At 43.4% G+C, this 16,270-nt stretch overlaps 1 protein-coding gene across 2 annotated transcripts in view; it reads left to right on the top strand.

Moving 5' to 3' along the window:
• The window catches only part of LOC145352713 (1-phosphatidylinositol 4,5-bisphosphate phosphodiesterase beta-2-like), a 118,430-nt gene that overhangs the window by 58,857 nt on the left and 43,303 nt on the right, over nt 1-16,270 (top strand). For both annotated transcript variants that reach the window (XM_080202961.1, XM_080202962.1), the window contains exons 13-18: nt 2,473-2,557; nt 3,061-3,226; nt 10,470-10,570; nt 12,345-12,441; nt 14,383-14,467; nt 15,754-15,878. In XM_080202961.1, the coding sequence (XP_080059087.1) occupies nt 2,473-2,557; nt 3,061-3,226; nt 10,470-10,570; nt 12,345-12,441; nt 14,383-14,467; nt 15,754-15,878 (659 nt within the window). The remainder of the gene's footprint in view (nt 1-2,472; nt 2,558-3,060; nt 3,227-10,469; nt 10,571-12,344; nt 12,442-14,382; nt 14,468-15,753; nt 15,879-16,270) is intronic.

Below are 16,270 nucleotides of genomic sequence, written 5' to 3' on the forward strand. Positions count from 1 at the left end.
TTTGCTGATGACACCAAGATTGGGGGAACGGCAAATTGTGCGGAGGGTGTGGAGAGTCTGCAGAAGGATCTAGATAGGCTGGGCGAATGGGCCAGGAAATGGCAAATGGAATTTAATGTTGGCAAGCGTGAGGTGGTCCACTTTGGTAGGAAGAATGGTAGGAAGGACTATTACTTACGGGGCGAAAAACTGCAGCAGGCGACGGTGCAGAGGGACCTCGGGGTCCTTGTGCATGAGTCGCAAAAACCCAGCTTGCAGGTGGTCAGGAAGGCGAATGGGATGCTGGCCTTCATAGCGAGGGGGATTGAATATAAAAGTAGGGAGGTCTTGCTGCAGCTGTATAGGGCATTGGTGAGGCCGCAGCTGGAGTACTGTGTGCAGTTTTGGGCGCCGCACCTGTGCAAAGATATTTTGGCCTTGGAGGGAGTGCAGAGGAGGTTTACTAGGCTGATACCAGAGTTGAGGGGGTTGAGCTATGAGGAGAGGCTGAATAAACTAGGCTTGTACTCGTTAGAGTTTAGAAGAATGAGGGGAGATCTCATTGAGATGTATAAGATGATGAATGGGATGGATAGGATAGAGGTGGAGAGACTCTTCCCGCTCAAAAAAGACAGTAGGACTAGGGGGCACAGCCTCAAGATAAAGGGGGGGCGGTTTAGAACGGAGTTGAGGAGGAACTTCTTCACTCAAAGGGTGGTGAATCTCTGGAATTCTCTGCCCGTTGAAGTGGTGGAGGCTGCCTCGCTAAATATTTTTAAGACGCGGATTGATGGGTTTTTGATAAGAGAGGGGATTAAGGGTTATGGGGAGAGGGCGGGAAAGTGGAACTGAGCCACGACAGATCAGCCATGATCTTATTGAATGGCGGGGCAGGCTCGAAGGGCTAGATGGCCTACTCCTCCTCCTATTTCTTATGTTCTTATGTTAATGTCATGACATTAATATTTAAATCAGCGTCAAGACCATCCTTGCACATTATCTTACCAGCCTACTGCACTAATTGACTGTCGCAGTGGGCCAGAAAGAGCATGTCCATAGACTGGACAAACCAAATTAGCAATAATACTGAGACCTCTTGCCAATGACAATCACTTATGGTCCCCACCAATAGGGACCAGCCACCCTGGCCATGCTGGGGGAATCAGAGGTTATTGAAGTCCCTGGGTGGTCGGCGGCATGGCCATCAGGCATTGCCAGTCTGGCACTGCTCACTGGGCATCCTGGCACTGCCCAGCTGGCACCCTGGCACAGCCCACTGGACATCGGGTGTCGGGATGGGGGCATTCGGGTGGTGTATGTTGGGACCATGCCTCGGCAGGGAGGAGTTGTGATGGGAGTGTGCTAGAGGGCCAGGTGCTCGAAGGTCATGGGCTATCAGGGGGTGGATTGACATTTGCGGATGCGACAGATTGGATTAATGGTACACTTGAATTAGTAAAATTATGGACACTCACCATTGCTGCCTAAATTAGGTCATTTAGTTTTTTCTGGCACTAGTGGCCAGTGCTTCGTGCCAGTTCACAGGCACTGATGGCTGCCGCCACCATCCCCCTTGGCTCATCGGCCGTCTGTGGAAAAAAATGGCCTTCCTGTCTTCCAAATCGTCTAGCTCTCCATCTGTGAATCTTGGGGCTGTTTGTCTAGGAGCCATCTTCCTGGCCTCTGGCACAATCCCCGTGGACAGTGAGGACCCACAGATCAAAGCTAAAGGCTCCGCAATCTTATCCCTTGCCTCCCAAGGTATCCTAGGATGTATCCCATTTGGCCCAGGGGACTTATCGACGCTCAGGTTTTTCAAAATTGCTAAATACATCTTCCCTCAGAACATCAACCTCCTCCATCCTATCAGCTGCATCACACTCATCCTCAAAACTATGGCCCCTCTCCTTAGTGAACACTGAAGAAAAATATTCATTCAACGTCTTACCTATCTCTTCTGACTCCATGCACAAGATCCCACTACTATCCTTGACTGGCCCTAACCTCACCCTCGTCATTCTTTATCTGACCCATCAAGGACTTCTCATGCCCCCTCCTAGCTCTCTTAAGCCCTTTTTTAAACTCATTCCTAGCTACCTTGTAACCCTTAAGCGACCCAACTGAACCCTTGTTTTTTCATCCTTACATACAGCTTTAGTTTCCTTACTTAAGAAGGGATAAAATTGCAAATGGAGCAGTTCAGAGGTTTACTTGGCTGATACTGGGTTGCTTTATGCTGAATGTTTCTCTCCTCTGACCACCCTCCTATCTCTCTCTCTTTCCTCTCCCAGTGTCTTTCTCTCGCTCTCTTTGTCCCATCCTCCTCCCTAGCATCTGCCTTTTTCTCTCAGTATGTGACTTTCACCAGTAGATCATACAATGGGTACAGCACAGAACAACTAACCTAGTCACACTCCTTTGCCCTTTTCTTGTGGTCTTGTATTTTTCTCTTTTCAATAAACTGTCTGACTCGTTTCCTTAAATTTCCAACAGGCCTAAACAACAAGCTAAGATGGCAGATTACTGCCGAACAATATTTGGTGATATGTTACTGACAGAAACAATGGATAAATACCCAGTAAGTACAGACTGGCACCCACAGATATGGTAAGGGTGTTGAATGTTGGTGACTATGGTGAGGGGCTTGTCATAGGGGACTTTACGTGGGGGACTGTGGTAATTTGTAATGTTTTATGTAAATAGTAGTCAACAGGTTCTTCCTTCTTTGTATATATAATTTCAGTTGGGAAGTTTCAGATTTAAGGGGGAAGGGATGTGATGTATGTATTATACACATATACTATATGTTGGGGTTTGGGGTGCAGACTGCCCCCTTAAGAGTACGAGGTCAGATGATCCCTGGGCCATTAGTTCTGCCCAGTGTAGGAACCTATTGGGTAATCTCAGACCTGACTGTGAACGAGTGCACACCTTCAGTAAACAGCTCCCAGTACTGAAGTATTCAACACTTCAATGATTCTTTATGCCCCTTAGTTTGCACGGGCATACATAACAGCCTTGACAACATTTCGGTCATACAGATTGATGAAGTGTGTCAAATATTTGTCCCTTCTGTGACAGCTGAAGCCTGGTAGCCCTATTCCCAGTCCCCAGGAGCTGATGGGAAAAATCCTCATCAAGAACAAGAAGAATCAGATGACTAATCCAAACTGCCAAATGGGGCAGGGGAGGAAGAGTTTGGAGCCAGTGTTGGATCAGACAGCCCAGACTGAATCAATTCAGACAGGTACTACTTCTTCATTCACTCTGTGTGACAGAAAATACATATTGCAATGTCCAGGGCAGTAATTAACACATTAGTTCATTGATCATAGATGGGAAAATGCTGGAAAATTTATGGATCCCAACATGGAAACGTTTGAAACCAATATACTTGACATCTGTCACTGTAACACAACTATACCTACAAGCCTCACTGTAACACTGATATACTCCACACCCCTCACTGTAACACTGATATATTACATATCCCTCATTTTAACAATGATAAATCCCATACTCCTACAATCTGAAATAATAAGGCACACCCCTACTTGGATATATCACATATCTCTCACTGTAGCACTAATATACCCCATATCTCTCATTGTAACCCTGAAATATCCCACACTCCTCACTGTAATCCTGATATACTCCACACCCCTCACTTATACACTCTCTCACTGTAACATTGAAGTACTCCACACCCCTCACTGTAATAATGACACACTCTGCATCCCTCACTGTAACACTGATATAGAACACAACCTCACTGTACCACTGACATATTCAACACCACTCATTGTAACTCTGACATGCTCCAGACCTCTCACTGTAACACACTGATATATCCCACAACCTTCAATGTAATACTGAAATATTCCACATCCCTAACTGTAACACTGATATACCCCACACCCCCACTATAATATTGACACATTCCTCATCGAAGACTGTAACACTGCTTTACCTCAATGTAACACTGGCATACTCCACACTCCTCATTGGAATACTAACATACGCCACATCCCTCACTGTAAAACTGATATACTTCACACTCTTCACTGTAATGTTGATATACTCCACACCCCTAACTGTAATATTGATATATCTCACAGCACTCATTGTAACACTGACAATTGCACACCCCTCACTGTAACACTGACATACTCTGAAATCCTCACTGTAACATTGATATACCCCACATCCATCACTGTAATACCGACATACTTCACACCCCTCACTATACCACAGATATACTTTGAAACCCTCACTGTAAAACTGATATACCACACATCCCTCACTGTAACACTGATATAGGTCATACTCCTCACTGTAACACTAACATATTCCACAACCCTCACTGTAACACTGATAACAACCCCATGCCTCAGTGTAACACTGATAAACCCCACACCACTCACTGCAACACTGATATACCCCACACCCCTCACTGTAATACTGATAACAACCCCATGCCTCACTGTATCACTGATATACCCCACACCGCTCACTGTAACACTGATAGACCCCACACCCCTCTCTGTAATACTGATATACCCCACACTCCTCATTGTAACATTGATATACCCCATACCACCATTGTAATATTGATACATTCTGTATCCCTTGCTGTAACACTGACATATCCCACAACTCATTGTAACACTAATGTACCCCACACCCCTCACTAACACTGACATACTCTACATACTCCACCTCCCTCACATTATCACTTATATACTCCACACCCTTCACATGAGTACTGAAATACTACAACTTTTCAGTGCAGCGTTGATATACTCCACATTCCTCACTGTAATAATGATACATTCCGCATCCCCCAAGGTAACACTGATATACCTCATACCCCTCACTGTAACACTGACATATGTCACACCCCTCACTATAAGACTGATATACTCCAAATCTCTCAATGTAACACTGGTATACTCCACACCCCTCACTGTAACATGCACATAATTCAAAACTCTCACTGTAACACTGATTTACCCCACACCACTCACTATATCATTAGTATACTCCATATCCCTCATTGTAACTCTGAAATATCCCACACCCCTTATTGAGACAACTATATATCCCACATTGCTCAGTGCAACCTTGATATACCCAAAACCCCCTCACTGATAAACCCCACACCCTTCACTACAACATTAATATACCTCATACCTCTCACTGTAACACTGACATTTTGCACATCTCTTGCTGTAATATTGATATACTCCACACCTGTCACAGTAACACTAATGTACCCCACATCTCTCACATTAACACTGACATTCTACATATTCCTCACTAGCATTGATGTACTCCACACCCCTCACTGTAATACTGATACATCCCCACCCATCACTATAACACTGATATATCTCACACCCCTCACTATAACAATGACAAATGCTACAGTCCTTACTGTAGCACTGATATATTCCAAATCCCTCACTTTAACACTGATATATCCCACACCCCTCACTGTAACACTGATATACTCCAAATGCCTCAATGTAACTCTGACATACTTCACACTCCTTACTGTAACACTGATATACTCCACATCCCCATTGTAACACTGACATACTACACACTCCTCACTATAAAACTACTATACCTCTCACACCTCACTGTAACACTTATATATTCTGAATCCCACACTGTAACACTGATATACCCCACGCCACTCACTGTAGCATTGACATACTACACACTCCTCACTTTAAGACTGATATACTCCAAATCCCTGAAAGTAACACTGACGTACCCCACACCCCTCACTGTAACACTGACATTGTAACAATCCTCACTATTAAACGAATATACTCCAAAATCCTCATTGTAACACTGATCTATTCCACACCCCTCACTGCAACACTGACATGCTCCACATCTCACTCTAACATTAATATACTCCATATCTCTCATTGTAACCCTGAAATACTCCATATCTCTCATTGTAACCCTGAAAGACTCCACACCCCTCATTGTAACCCCTATATATCCCACACTGCTCACTGCATCCCCGATATATCTGCCCACCACCCCCCCACTGTAACATTGATAAACCCCACACCCTTCACTATAACATTAATATACCCCACATCCCTCACTGTAACACTGTTATTCTCCACACCTCTCAATGTAACACTGATATACTCCACGCCCCTCAATGTAACACTGATATACTCCATGCCCCTCACTGTAACACTGTTATTCTCCATGCCCCTCAATGTAACACTGTTATTCTCCATGCCCCTCAATGTAACACTGTTATTCTCCACACCTCTCAATGTAACACTGATATACTCCACGCCCCTCAATGTAACACTGTTATTCTCCACACCTCTCAATGTAACACTGTTATTCTCCATGCCCCTCAATGTAACACTGATATACTCCATGCCCCTCACTGTAACACTGTTATTCTCCATGCCCCTCAATGTAACACTGTTATTCTCCACGCCCCTCAATGTAACACTGATATACTCCACGCCCCTCAATGTAACACTGTTATTCTCCACACCTCTCAATGTAACACTGTTATTCTCCATGCCCCTCAATGTAACACTGATATACTCCATGCCCCTCACTGTAACACTGTTATTCTCCATGCCCCTCAATGTAACACTGTTATTCTCCACGCCCCTCAATGTAACACTGATATACTCCACGCCCCTCAATGTAACACTGATATACTCCATGCCCCTCAATGTAACACTGATATACTCCACGCCCCTCAATGTAACACTGATATACTCCACGCCCCTCAGTGTAACACTGATATACTCCACGCCCCTCAGTGTAACACTGACATACTCCACGCCCCTCAATGTAACACTGACATACTCCACGCCCCTCAATGTAACATTGACATACTCCACGCCCCTCAGTGTAACACTGATATACTCCACGCCCCTCAATGTAACACTGATATACTCCACGCCCCTCAATGTAACACTGATATACTCCACGCCCCTCAATGTAACACTGACGTACTCCACGCCCCTCAATGTAACACTGACATACTCCACGCCCCTCAATGTAACACTGACATACTCCACGCCCCTCAATGTAACACTGATATACTCCACGCCCCTCAATGTAACACTGACATACTCCACGCCCCTCAATGTAACACTGATATACTCCACGCCCCTCAATGTAACACTGACATACTCCACGCCCCTCAATGTAACACTGATGTACTCCACGCCCCTCAGTGTAACACTGATGTACTCCACGCCCCTCAGTGTAACACTGATATACTCCACGCCCCTCAGTGTAACACTGACATACTCCACGCCCCTCAATGTAACACTGATGTACTCCACGCCCCTCAATGTAACACTGATATACTCCACGCCCCTCAATGTAACACTGACATACTACATACTCCTCATTGTAGCATTGATATACTCCACACCTTTCACTATAACATTAATATACCCCATACATTTCATTGTAACAATAATATACCCCACACCCCTCAATGTAACTCATAGATTCCACACCACTCACAGTAACACTGATATGCCCCACACCTCTCACATTAACACTGATATACTATACAATCCTCAGTGTAGCATTGATATACTCCACGTCCCTCACTGTAATATTGATAATCCCCATCCATCACTGTAACATTGATATACCTCACACCCTTCACTGTAACACTGATAAACTTCACACCTCTCACTGTAACAATGAGATATGTCACACTCCTCACTGTAACACTGATATACCCCTAATCCCTCAATATAACACTGATATACTCTAAATGTCTCAATGTTTAGAGGGGCAAGGACTGATTAGGGACAGTCAGCATAGCTTTGAGAGTGGAAAATCATCTCACAAATTTGATTGAGTTTTTTGAAGGGGGAACCAAGAAGGTAGATGAGGGCAGTGCAGTTGATGTCGTCTACATGGATTTTAGCAAGGCCTTTGACAAGGTACCAAATGGTAGGTTGTTGCATAAGTTAAATCTCACAGGATCCAGGCTGAGGTAGCTAAATGAATACAAAATTGGCTTGATGACAGAAGCCATGGTGTGGTTCTAGAGGGTTGTTTTTCAAACTGGAGGCCAGTGACTAGCAGTGTGCCTCAGGGATCAGTGCTGGGTCCACTGTTATTTGTCATTTATATTAATGATTTGGATGAGAAAATAGCAGGCATGGTTGCAGATGACACGAAGATTGGTTGTAAAGTGGACAGTGAAGGAGGTCATCTTGAATAGCAACAAGATCTTGATCAATTGGGCCAGTGGGCTGACGAATGGAAGATAGAGTTTAATTTATACAAAAGTGAGGTGATGCATTTTGGTAGATTGAACCAGGGCAGGACTTACTCTCTTAATGGTAGGGCGTTGGGGAGAGTTACAGAACAAAAAGATCTAGTATACAGATTCATAGCTCCTTGAAAGTGGAGTCACAGGTGGACAGATTGGTGAAGAAAGCATTCAGCATGCTTGGTTTCATTGATCAGAACATTGATACAGGAGTTGGGATGTCTTGTTGAAGTTGTACAAGACATTGGTAAAGCCACTATTGGAATACTGTGTACAGTTCTGGTCACCCTATTACAGAAAGGATATTATTAAACTAGAAACAGTGCAGAAAAGATTTATTAGGATGCTACTGGGACTTGATGGTTTGAGTTATAAGGAGAGGCTGGATAGATTAGGACTTCTTCTCTGGAGCGTAGGAGGCTGAGGGGTAATCTTATAGAGATCTATAAAATAACGAGGGACACAGATCAGCTAGATAGTCAATATCTTTTCCCAAAGCTAGGGGAATCCAAAACTAGAGGGCATAAGTTTAAGGTGAGAGGGGAGAGATATAAAAGTGTCCAGAGGGACAATTCTTTCACATAGAGGGTGGTGAGTGTCTGGAGCAAGCTGCCAGAGGTAGTAGTAGAGGTGGGCACAATTTTGTCTTTTAAAAAGCATTCAGACAGTTTTTTGGGTAAGATGGGTATAGAGGGATATGGGCCAAATGCGGGCAATTGGGACTAGCCTAGGAGATTTTAAGAAAAAGGAGCAACATGGACAAGTTGGGCTGAAGGTCTGTTTCCATGCTATAAACCTCTATGACTCTATGTAACACTGATATACGCATCACTGTAACACTGGCATATTTCACACTCCTCAATGTAACACCGATACAATCCAGGTTCCTCACTGTCATACTGATATATTCCACACCCTTCACTATAACATTAATATACCCCATACCACTCACTGTAACACTGATATACCCCACACCCCTCACTGTACATGACATAACCCAAACCCCTCACTGAACACTGATAATCTCCACACCCTTCAATGTAACACTGATATACTCCACACCTCTTATATTAACACTGAAATACCATACACTCCTCATGTAGCATTGATATACTCACTGTAAGACTGATACATCCCCATCCCTCACTGTAACACTGATATACCTCACACGCCTCCTGTAACACTGACATATGCCACACCCTTCTCTGTATCAATGATGTATCCACACTCCTCACTGCAACAGTGATATACTTCAAATCCTTCACTATAACACTGATCTAGCCCACATCCCCTCTGAACCACTGACACACTACACACTTCTGACTGTAAGACTGATATACTCTAAATCTCTGAATGTAACATTGATATACTCCACACCTCTCACTGTAACATTAATATACTCCGTATCTCTCATTGTAACCCTGAAATACCCCACACCCCTCATTGTGACACCTATATATCCCACACTGCTCACTGTAACTCTGATATACTCTGTACTCCTCCCTCACTGTAACACTAATATACTCCACACCCCTCACATTAACATACTACACAGTTCTCACTGTAGCACTGATATACCTCACACCCCTCAGTGTAATACTGATATATGCCACACTCCTCATAAAACTGATATACTCTGAATCCCTCACTGTAACACTGACATATTACACGTCTCACTGTAAAATTAATATACCTCACACCTCTCACTGTAACACTTATATACTCCAAACCCCTCACTGTAACACTGATAAACTCCACACCCTTCAATGGAACACTGATATACTCCACACCCCTTACATTAACACTGAAGTACGCCACACTCCTCATGTAGCATTTATATACTCCAAACCCCTCACTATAACACTGATATACCCCACATCCCCATTGTAACACTGAGACACTCTCACCCCTTACTGTAACACTGATATACCACATACCTTTCATTATTACAGTGATGTACTCCAAATCCCTCACTGTAAAACTGATATGCCGCACACTCCCACTGTAACACTGATGTACTCCAAATCTATCACCAATATATTCCACATCCGACACTGTTACACTAATATACCTGCACCCCTCACCATAACACACTGATACACTTCAAGCCCCCATTCACTGACAGGAGTCTGACGGGTGCTGGGTTCAGACCTGGTGATTATGTATGTTTGCTTTGGAATTTTTCCAGGTGAAAATGCAGATGAGCAGTGTGAGGTTGATGAGGAGTCTGAAAACATTGAGCAGGAGGAGGAGGAGGAGCAGGAATTGAAGAAAAATGAATCTGACGAGGTGCAATGTTTTACTTTTTTTCTTCTAATCTCGGATTAGTCAACCTGAGGTGCTGGTGGTGGACCATCTTCCTAAATTGTTTAAAACCATGAGATGTGGATTCTCCCACAATGCTTTGAGTTTGGAAATTCCAGGTGGGAAACACAATGACCCAGAAAGCTTTAATACTGTTGTAACATCCCAAATACTTCACTAAATCTCCTGTGGAAGAGATGTTACTATCCTTACGTGACATAGCCAGCATGTGATTCCAATCCCAGACACATTATTTATTGAGCCTTATTGCCCTTTGAAAGAGTCAAACCAGTCTGCAATTGTAAACAATCATGAGAACATTTTGTTTCTAAGTATCTATTGACAGTAATTCATTGAATGTGTACATTATTAATGTTATTCTTGAATGGTAATAGGGGCGAAATCTTTGGGAGACCATCTACTGATTACTGCTGCAAAGATGTTTGAATCGCATCTGCGCGTGGGTGACCTCTAAAAAAAACCTGAATTTGCGGAGACTATTTCTGCTCATTAAAGTGAGCACGTTGAAGATTAGAACACTGGGTTGCAAGTATCTGCATCAAATGCTCCCAGGGCAGGTACAGCATGGGTCATATACAAAGTGAAGCTCCCTCTACACTGTCCCATCAGGGCAGATACAGCACCGCTTAGATACAGAGCAAAGCTTATTCTACATTGTCCCATTAAACAGTGGGGCCAATTAGGGACCACAAAGAGGATCCACGTATGGAGACACAGAGTGTGGCTGAGATACTAATTGAATACTTTGCATCTGCCTTTACCAAAAGATGCTGCCAAAGTCTTAGTGAATAGGATAGTTCAGACACTTGATGGCTAGAAATTGATGAGGAGGTGGTATCTGGATGGCAGGCTGTACTGGGAAGTAGTTAAATCACCAGTACTCGATGCATGATGTGAGAATACTGAGGGAAGTATGGGGGAAACTATGAAGGCACTGGCCATAATCTTCCAATCCTCCCTAATTGGTGGGATGGTATTAGAGAATCGTAAAATTGCAAACTTTAGACTCTTATTCAAAGACAGAATCGTAAGAATAATTCAGGCAACTACAGGCCAGTCAGTTTAACCTCAGTATAGGAAAGCTTTTAAAAATAATAATCCAGGACAAAGTTAATGATCATTTGGACAATCAGAGATTAATTAAGGAAAGGCAGCAATTAGATTTTTGACGAGATAATAAAGAGGTTTGATAAGCATAATGGAGGTGATGTGGTGTGGATGGACGTCCTCTCTAGGATACATTGCCTTAAATCATTTACTCAATGGGGAATGGGGCAGGGACATGCCCCGAGTTATGCTTTTTAATTTTTTTTTGAGTTGTGAGCATCATTGGCAAAGCCAACATTTATTCCCCATTCCTAATTTCCCTTGAACTGAGTGACCTGCTGGACCATTTCAAAGGGCAGCTGTGTCGATCCCATGTAGGCCAGCCTGGGAAATAGCAGCAGAAATTCTGCCCCTGCTCTTTCAGCCAGATGGGTTTTCATCGTAATGCAGTAATTTCTCAATTATTATAAATGATTAATATACTACTCCAGAAGTTTATATTCCCACTGCTGCCGTGGCGGGTTTAGAACAATTTGCTTAGGCCTCTGGATTACCAATCTAGTAACACTACCAGGACTATGCTACTGAAACGTTTGTAATCATGGACCTACTGTCTTGACTGTAGAATGATCCTTGCTTGGACTGGCATTGTTTGTAGCTGAGGTATAACTCGTGTGTTCTTTCCTAACAGGGAACTGCTGGCCAGGAAGTGAGAGCGTATGAAGAGATGTCCAGTCTAGTCAATTACATTCAGCCTGTTAAGTTCGAGTCCTTTGAAGTGGCTAAGAGTAAGATAGTGCCCATATTTCTGTATTCTCTGTGGCATTCAATTCAGTTCACTCCTGTCCTGGAAAATCTCAAGCGCGTTGGTGTCAATTGAGGAACAGTGCATGGGCAACACCTAGTTGGATTCCAATTGATTGCAATATCAGAATTGAAGGTTTATAACTAACTATCAGGAAAGAACAGATGGAGGCTCTTTTCTCCAGAAGACTGAAGGATGCCCTGATAAAGATTTTCAAGATAATGATAGGATGTGTGTTACAGATCACTCAAGGAGTCTGAATTGCTGTGACAACATACATGTTGTAGTCTGGAGTGATAGACAGTGATGGTAAGAGGCTCTAACTCTCTTTTCATCACATGGCCTATATTTATTGGCAGATGCACAACGCGCTTGGACATATTGTGAAACACCCTCCTTGCTCATCAAATCCTGTGGCGAGACTTGAATTCAGAGCTACTGACTCAAAAGCAGGAATGCGAAACAATGCTAACCGTGCCACAAGACCTCCAGTAAAGAAGGGTAGACATGGAGAAAATGCTTCCATTTGCAGGCATGGCCAGAGCAAGGGGCCATAAATATAAGGTAGTCACTAATAAATCCAACAGGAAATTCAGGAGAAACTTCTTTACCCTGAGCATGGGGAGAATGAGGAACATATTACCATTGGCAGCAGTGAGTTAAATAGCAGAGATGCAGTTAAGGCAAAGCTAGGTATATGAGGGAGATAGGAATAGAAAGATTTGTAAATAGGGTTAGAAATTGGGTGGAAGGTGAAAGTGGAGTATGAACATTGGCATAGACCAGTTGGACCAAATGGTTGTTTCTATGCTGTACTCTACGTAGTATTAGTAATATATTATGTGTAACTCTATGTAATATCAGTCAGATCCCGACAAACACCCGTTAGCAGCAACGTTCAAGCTACAGCAGAAACCTGCAGGCTTATGTTCATCTGCTCTATCACTGCCCTTATGAAATGCATTCTCCGATCAAAGAACAAAGTACAGCACAGGAACAGGCCCTTTGGCCCTCCAAGTCTGTGCCCATCATGATGCCCTAACTCAATTAAAAAAAACCTTCTGCCCTTACTTGGTCATATCCCTCTATTCCCTCCCATTCACGTACCCATCCAATGCCTCTTAAATGTTGCGAATCTACCTGCTTCCATTACCTCCTCTGGCAGTGTGTTCCAGGCACCCACCACTCGGTGTGAAAATCTTTCCCCACACATCTCCCTTAAATTTTGCCCCTCTCACCTCGAACCTGTGCCCTTTTGTAATTGACACTTCTACTTTGGGAAAAGTCTCTGACTACCCACCCTGTCTATACCTCTCATAATTTTGTAGACTTCCAGCAGGTCTCTCCTCAGCATCCGTCTTTCCAGTGAAACTGACCTGTGAGCAAATCCTGGGGCGGGACTAATGGGTTTGAAGCTAGATTCATTAGAGGAGCTGGGGGAGGCAATCTAACCCATCCATCACCTGTGCCCCTCCAGATCCTCACAGTGTCCTTTCTACTTAAGCAATAGTCAGTGTTCCCTTATTCCCTCCAATCTTCACACGTATCATCAGCAACAGCAAATGAAGCCCAATCACAGCTTTCTATCTGTGGTTCTGCAGAACTCATTGCGGCTGGATGGAGGTAGTGGCCTCCCATCTTCAGGGGGAACTGTGTGACACCTCACAGGTCTCTGAATTCCTATACATCTTCAACAGGTACAACAAAAGACAAATGAGTTGCATGCATCCCAAGTTCATGGCCATAGGCTGCAGCTCACCTCCAATAACTAACTCTGAGTTTGAAAGAAGGAACAAACTTGCAATTCCATTGCACCTTTCACAACTTCAAGATGTCCAAAAGGCATATTTCACACAGTGTGATAATCTATCCTGGTAAAGTTACATTATAAATACTTGCTAAACCAGTTCTATTCATTTTACAGAAATGAATAAATCCTACATCATCTCATCGTTCACTGAGACCAAGGCTCTGGATCTGCTCATGAAATTCCCCATTGACTTTGTGGAGTATCCTTTGAAAGGCTGACTTGTAACTGGGTTCATACTAAGAATCCATGCTGAAGAATGCTGTTCAATACCAGGACAGCTGATGTTGAAATCACTGTGAACTACCATGAGAGGAAAAGCTAATAAATCAGCTGCAACTCAACCTAGCAAGATATAGAGAATGGTTAATTCTCCAGAGTAGGTTACACTTTGGAACCTAACCGAGTGATTCATGTGGCTTACACACAAATTAACCCATATCCAGGAGAGAGTTACAGTCTGGAGTCTAATAGAAGAGTCAGGGTTGTTTACACATAAAATATCCCAGGATTGTGTTAGATCATTCCATGCCATTGGATTCTTTTGTGGAATTGTATTGCAGGTTTTTTAGTGAAGATTTAATCCCCTGTTGCTGCATTATCTGTCATCGACCCTGTCTTCATAATAGTGTATCAATTTGCTCCTAGTGAATCTGCCACCTGTCACATATTTCATTCTAACTGTAACGTAACCTGCTTTCACTTCATTTCTGAACTGTCTTGAAAAGAAAAGTGATGTAGAACTTTACTGAAATCTACTACGATGTACCCCCTCCCACCCAGCCTTTCGTCAAGCTTGGTTTTCTATTGTAGCTGGAGTCACCTTTTGCTCATTTCATCCCCCTCCCTCATCCTTCCCCTTCTCTTCCTCTTTATTATTTTCAATCCACCTTTACCCATTCAGCTTCCCCCTCACCTGCTTCATCCTTTTGTCCCATTCGCCCCACCCGTCTCTCCTGTTGCTGACATCCCTATTCTCGTTACCTAGAAGGAAAAAAAACAGTTAATATTAGTATTCTCGTTCCCCATTTTACTGGTGTTCCATTTTAAAGTATACAAGACCAGTATTCATATTTCCCTGTTTTACTGGTATTCTATTTTAAAGTATACAAGAACAGATCAGACCCGCATCCTTATTTTCCCATTTCACTGTTTTATCATTCTGGGTATACCAGTTGCTGTCACTCAGCAATGAAGCCTGAATCTATGCAGGGGCTGAGGAAGCAATCTAACTCATCCTTCACCTGTCTCCCTCCAGATCGTCACACTGTCCTATTTAAGCAATAGTCAGTGCTCCCCTGAATGAGTCTCGCATATTCCTTTCAATCTTCACATCTATCATCAGCAACGGTGACTGTGGTCCAGTCACAGCTTTCTCTCTATGGTGCTGCAGAATTCACTGTGACTGCATCAAGAAGCAGCCTCCCAGCTTCAGGAGGAACTGCCTGACATCTCACAGGTCTTTGAATTCCTATACGCCTCCAACAGGTACAACAAAAGACAAATGAGTCGTATTTACCCCAAGGGGACGAGAGTGGATTCCTCGAACTACATGCCTCATATTTTTTGGAATGCTGGCTGTCAGATGGTAGCTCTCAACTTCCAGACTGCAGGTGAGTGATGGAGTAGAGATTGAACTCAGGCCCGGGCCCACTCAAAACTTCTTTGATAAGACAGGATCTACAAGCATTTAAAAAGGCAAAGACTGATTAAGATCTACAGGCATTTAGAGACGCAAGGTCTGATTAGGGGCAGCCAGCATGGCTTTGTGAGTGGAAAATCATGTCTCACAAATTTGATTATTTTGAAGGAGTAACTAAGAAGGTAGATGAGGGCAGTGCAGTTGATGTTGTCTACGTGGACTTTAGCAAGACCTTTGACAAAGTACCACATGGGAGGTTGTTGCATAAGGTTAAATCTCACGTGATCCAGGGTGAGGTAGCCAAATGGATACAAAATTGGCTTGATGACAGAAGGCAGAAGGTGGTGTAGAGGATTGTTTTTC

This window comes from Carcharhinus amblyrhynchos, chromosome 14 (assembly GCF_965287045.1).
Source record: "Carcharhinus amblyrhynchos chromosome 14, sCarAmb.v2.hapA, whole genome shotgun sequence".
NCBI lineage: Eukaryota > Metazoa > Chordata > Chondrichthyes > Carcharhiniformes > Carcharhinidae > Carcharhinus > Carcharhinus amblyrhynchos.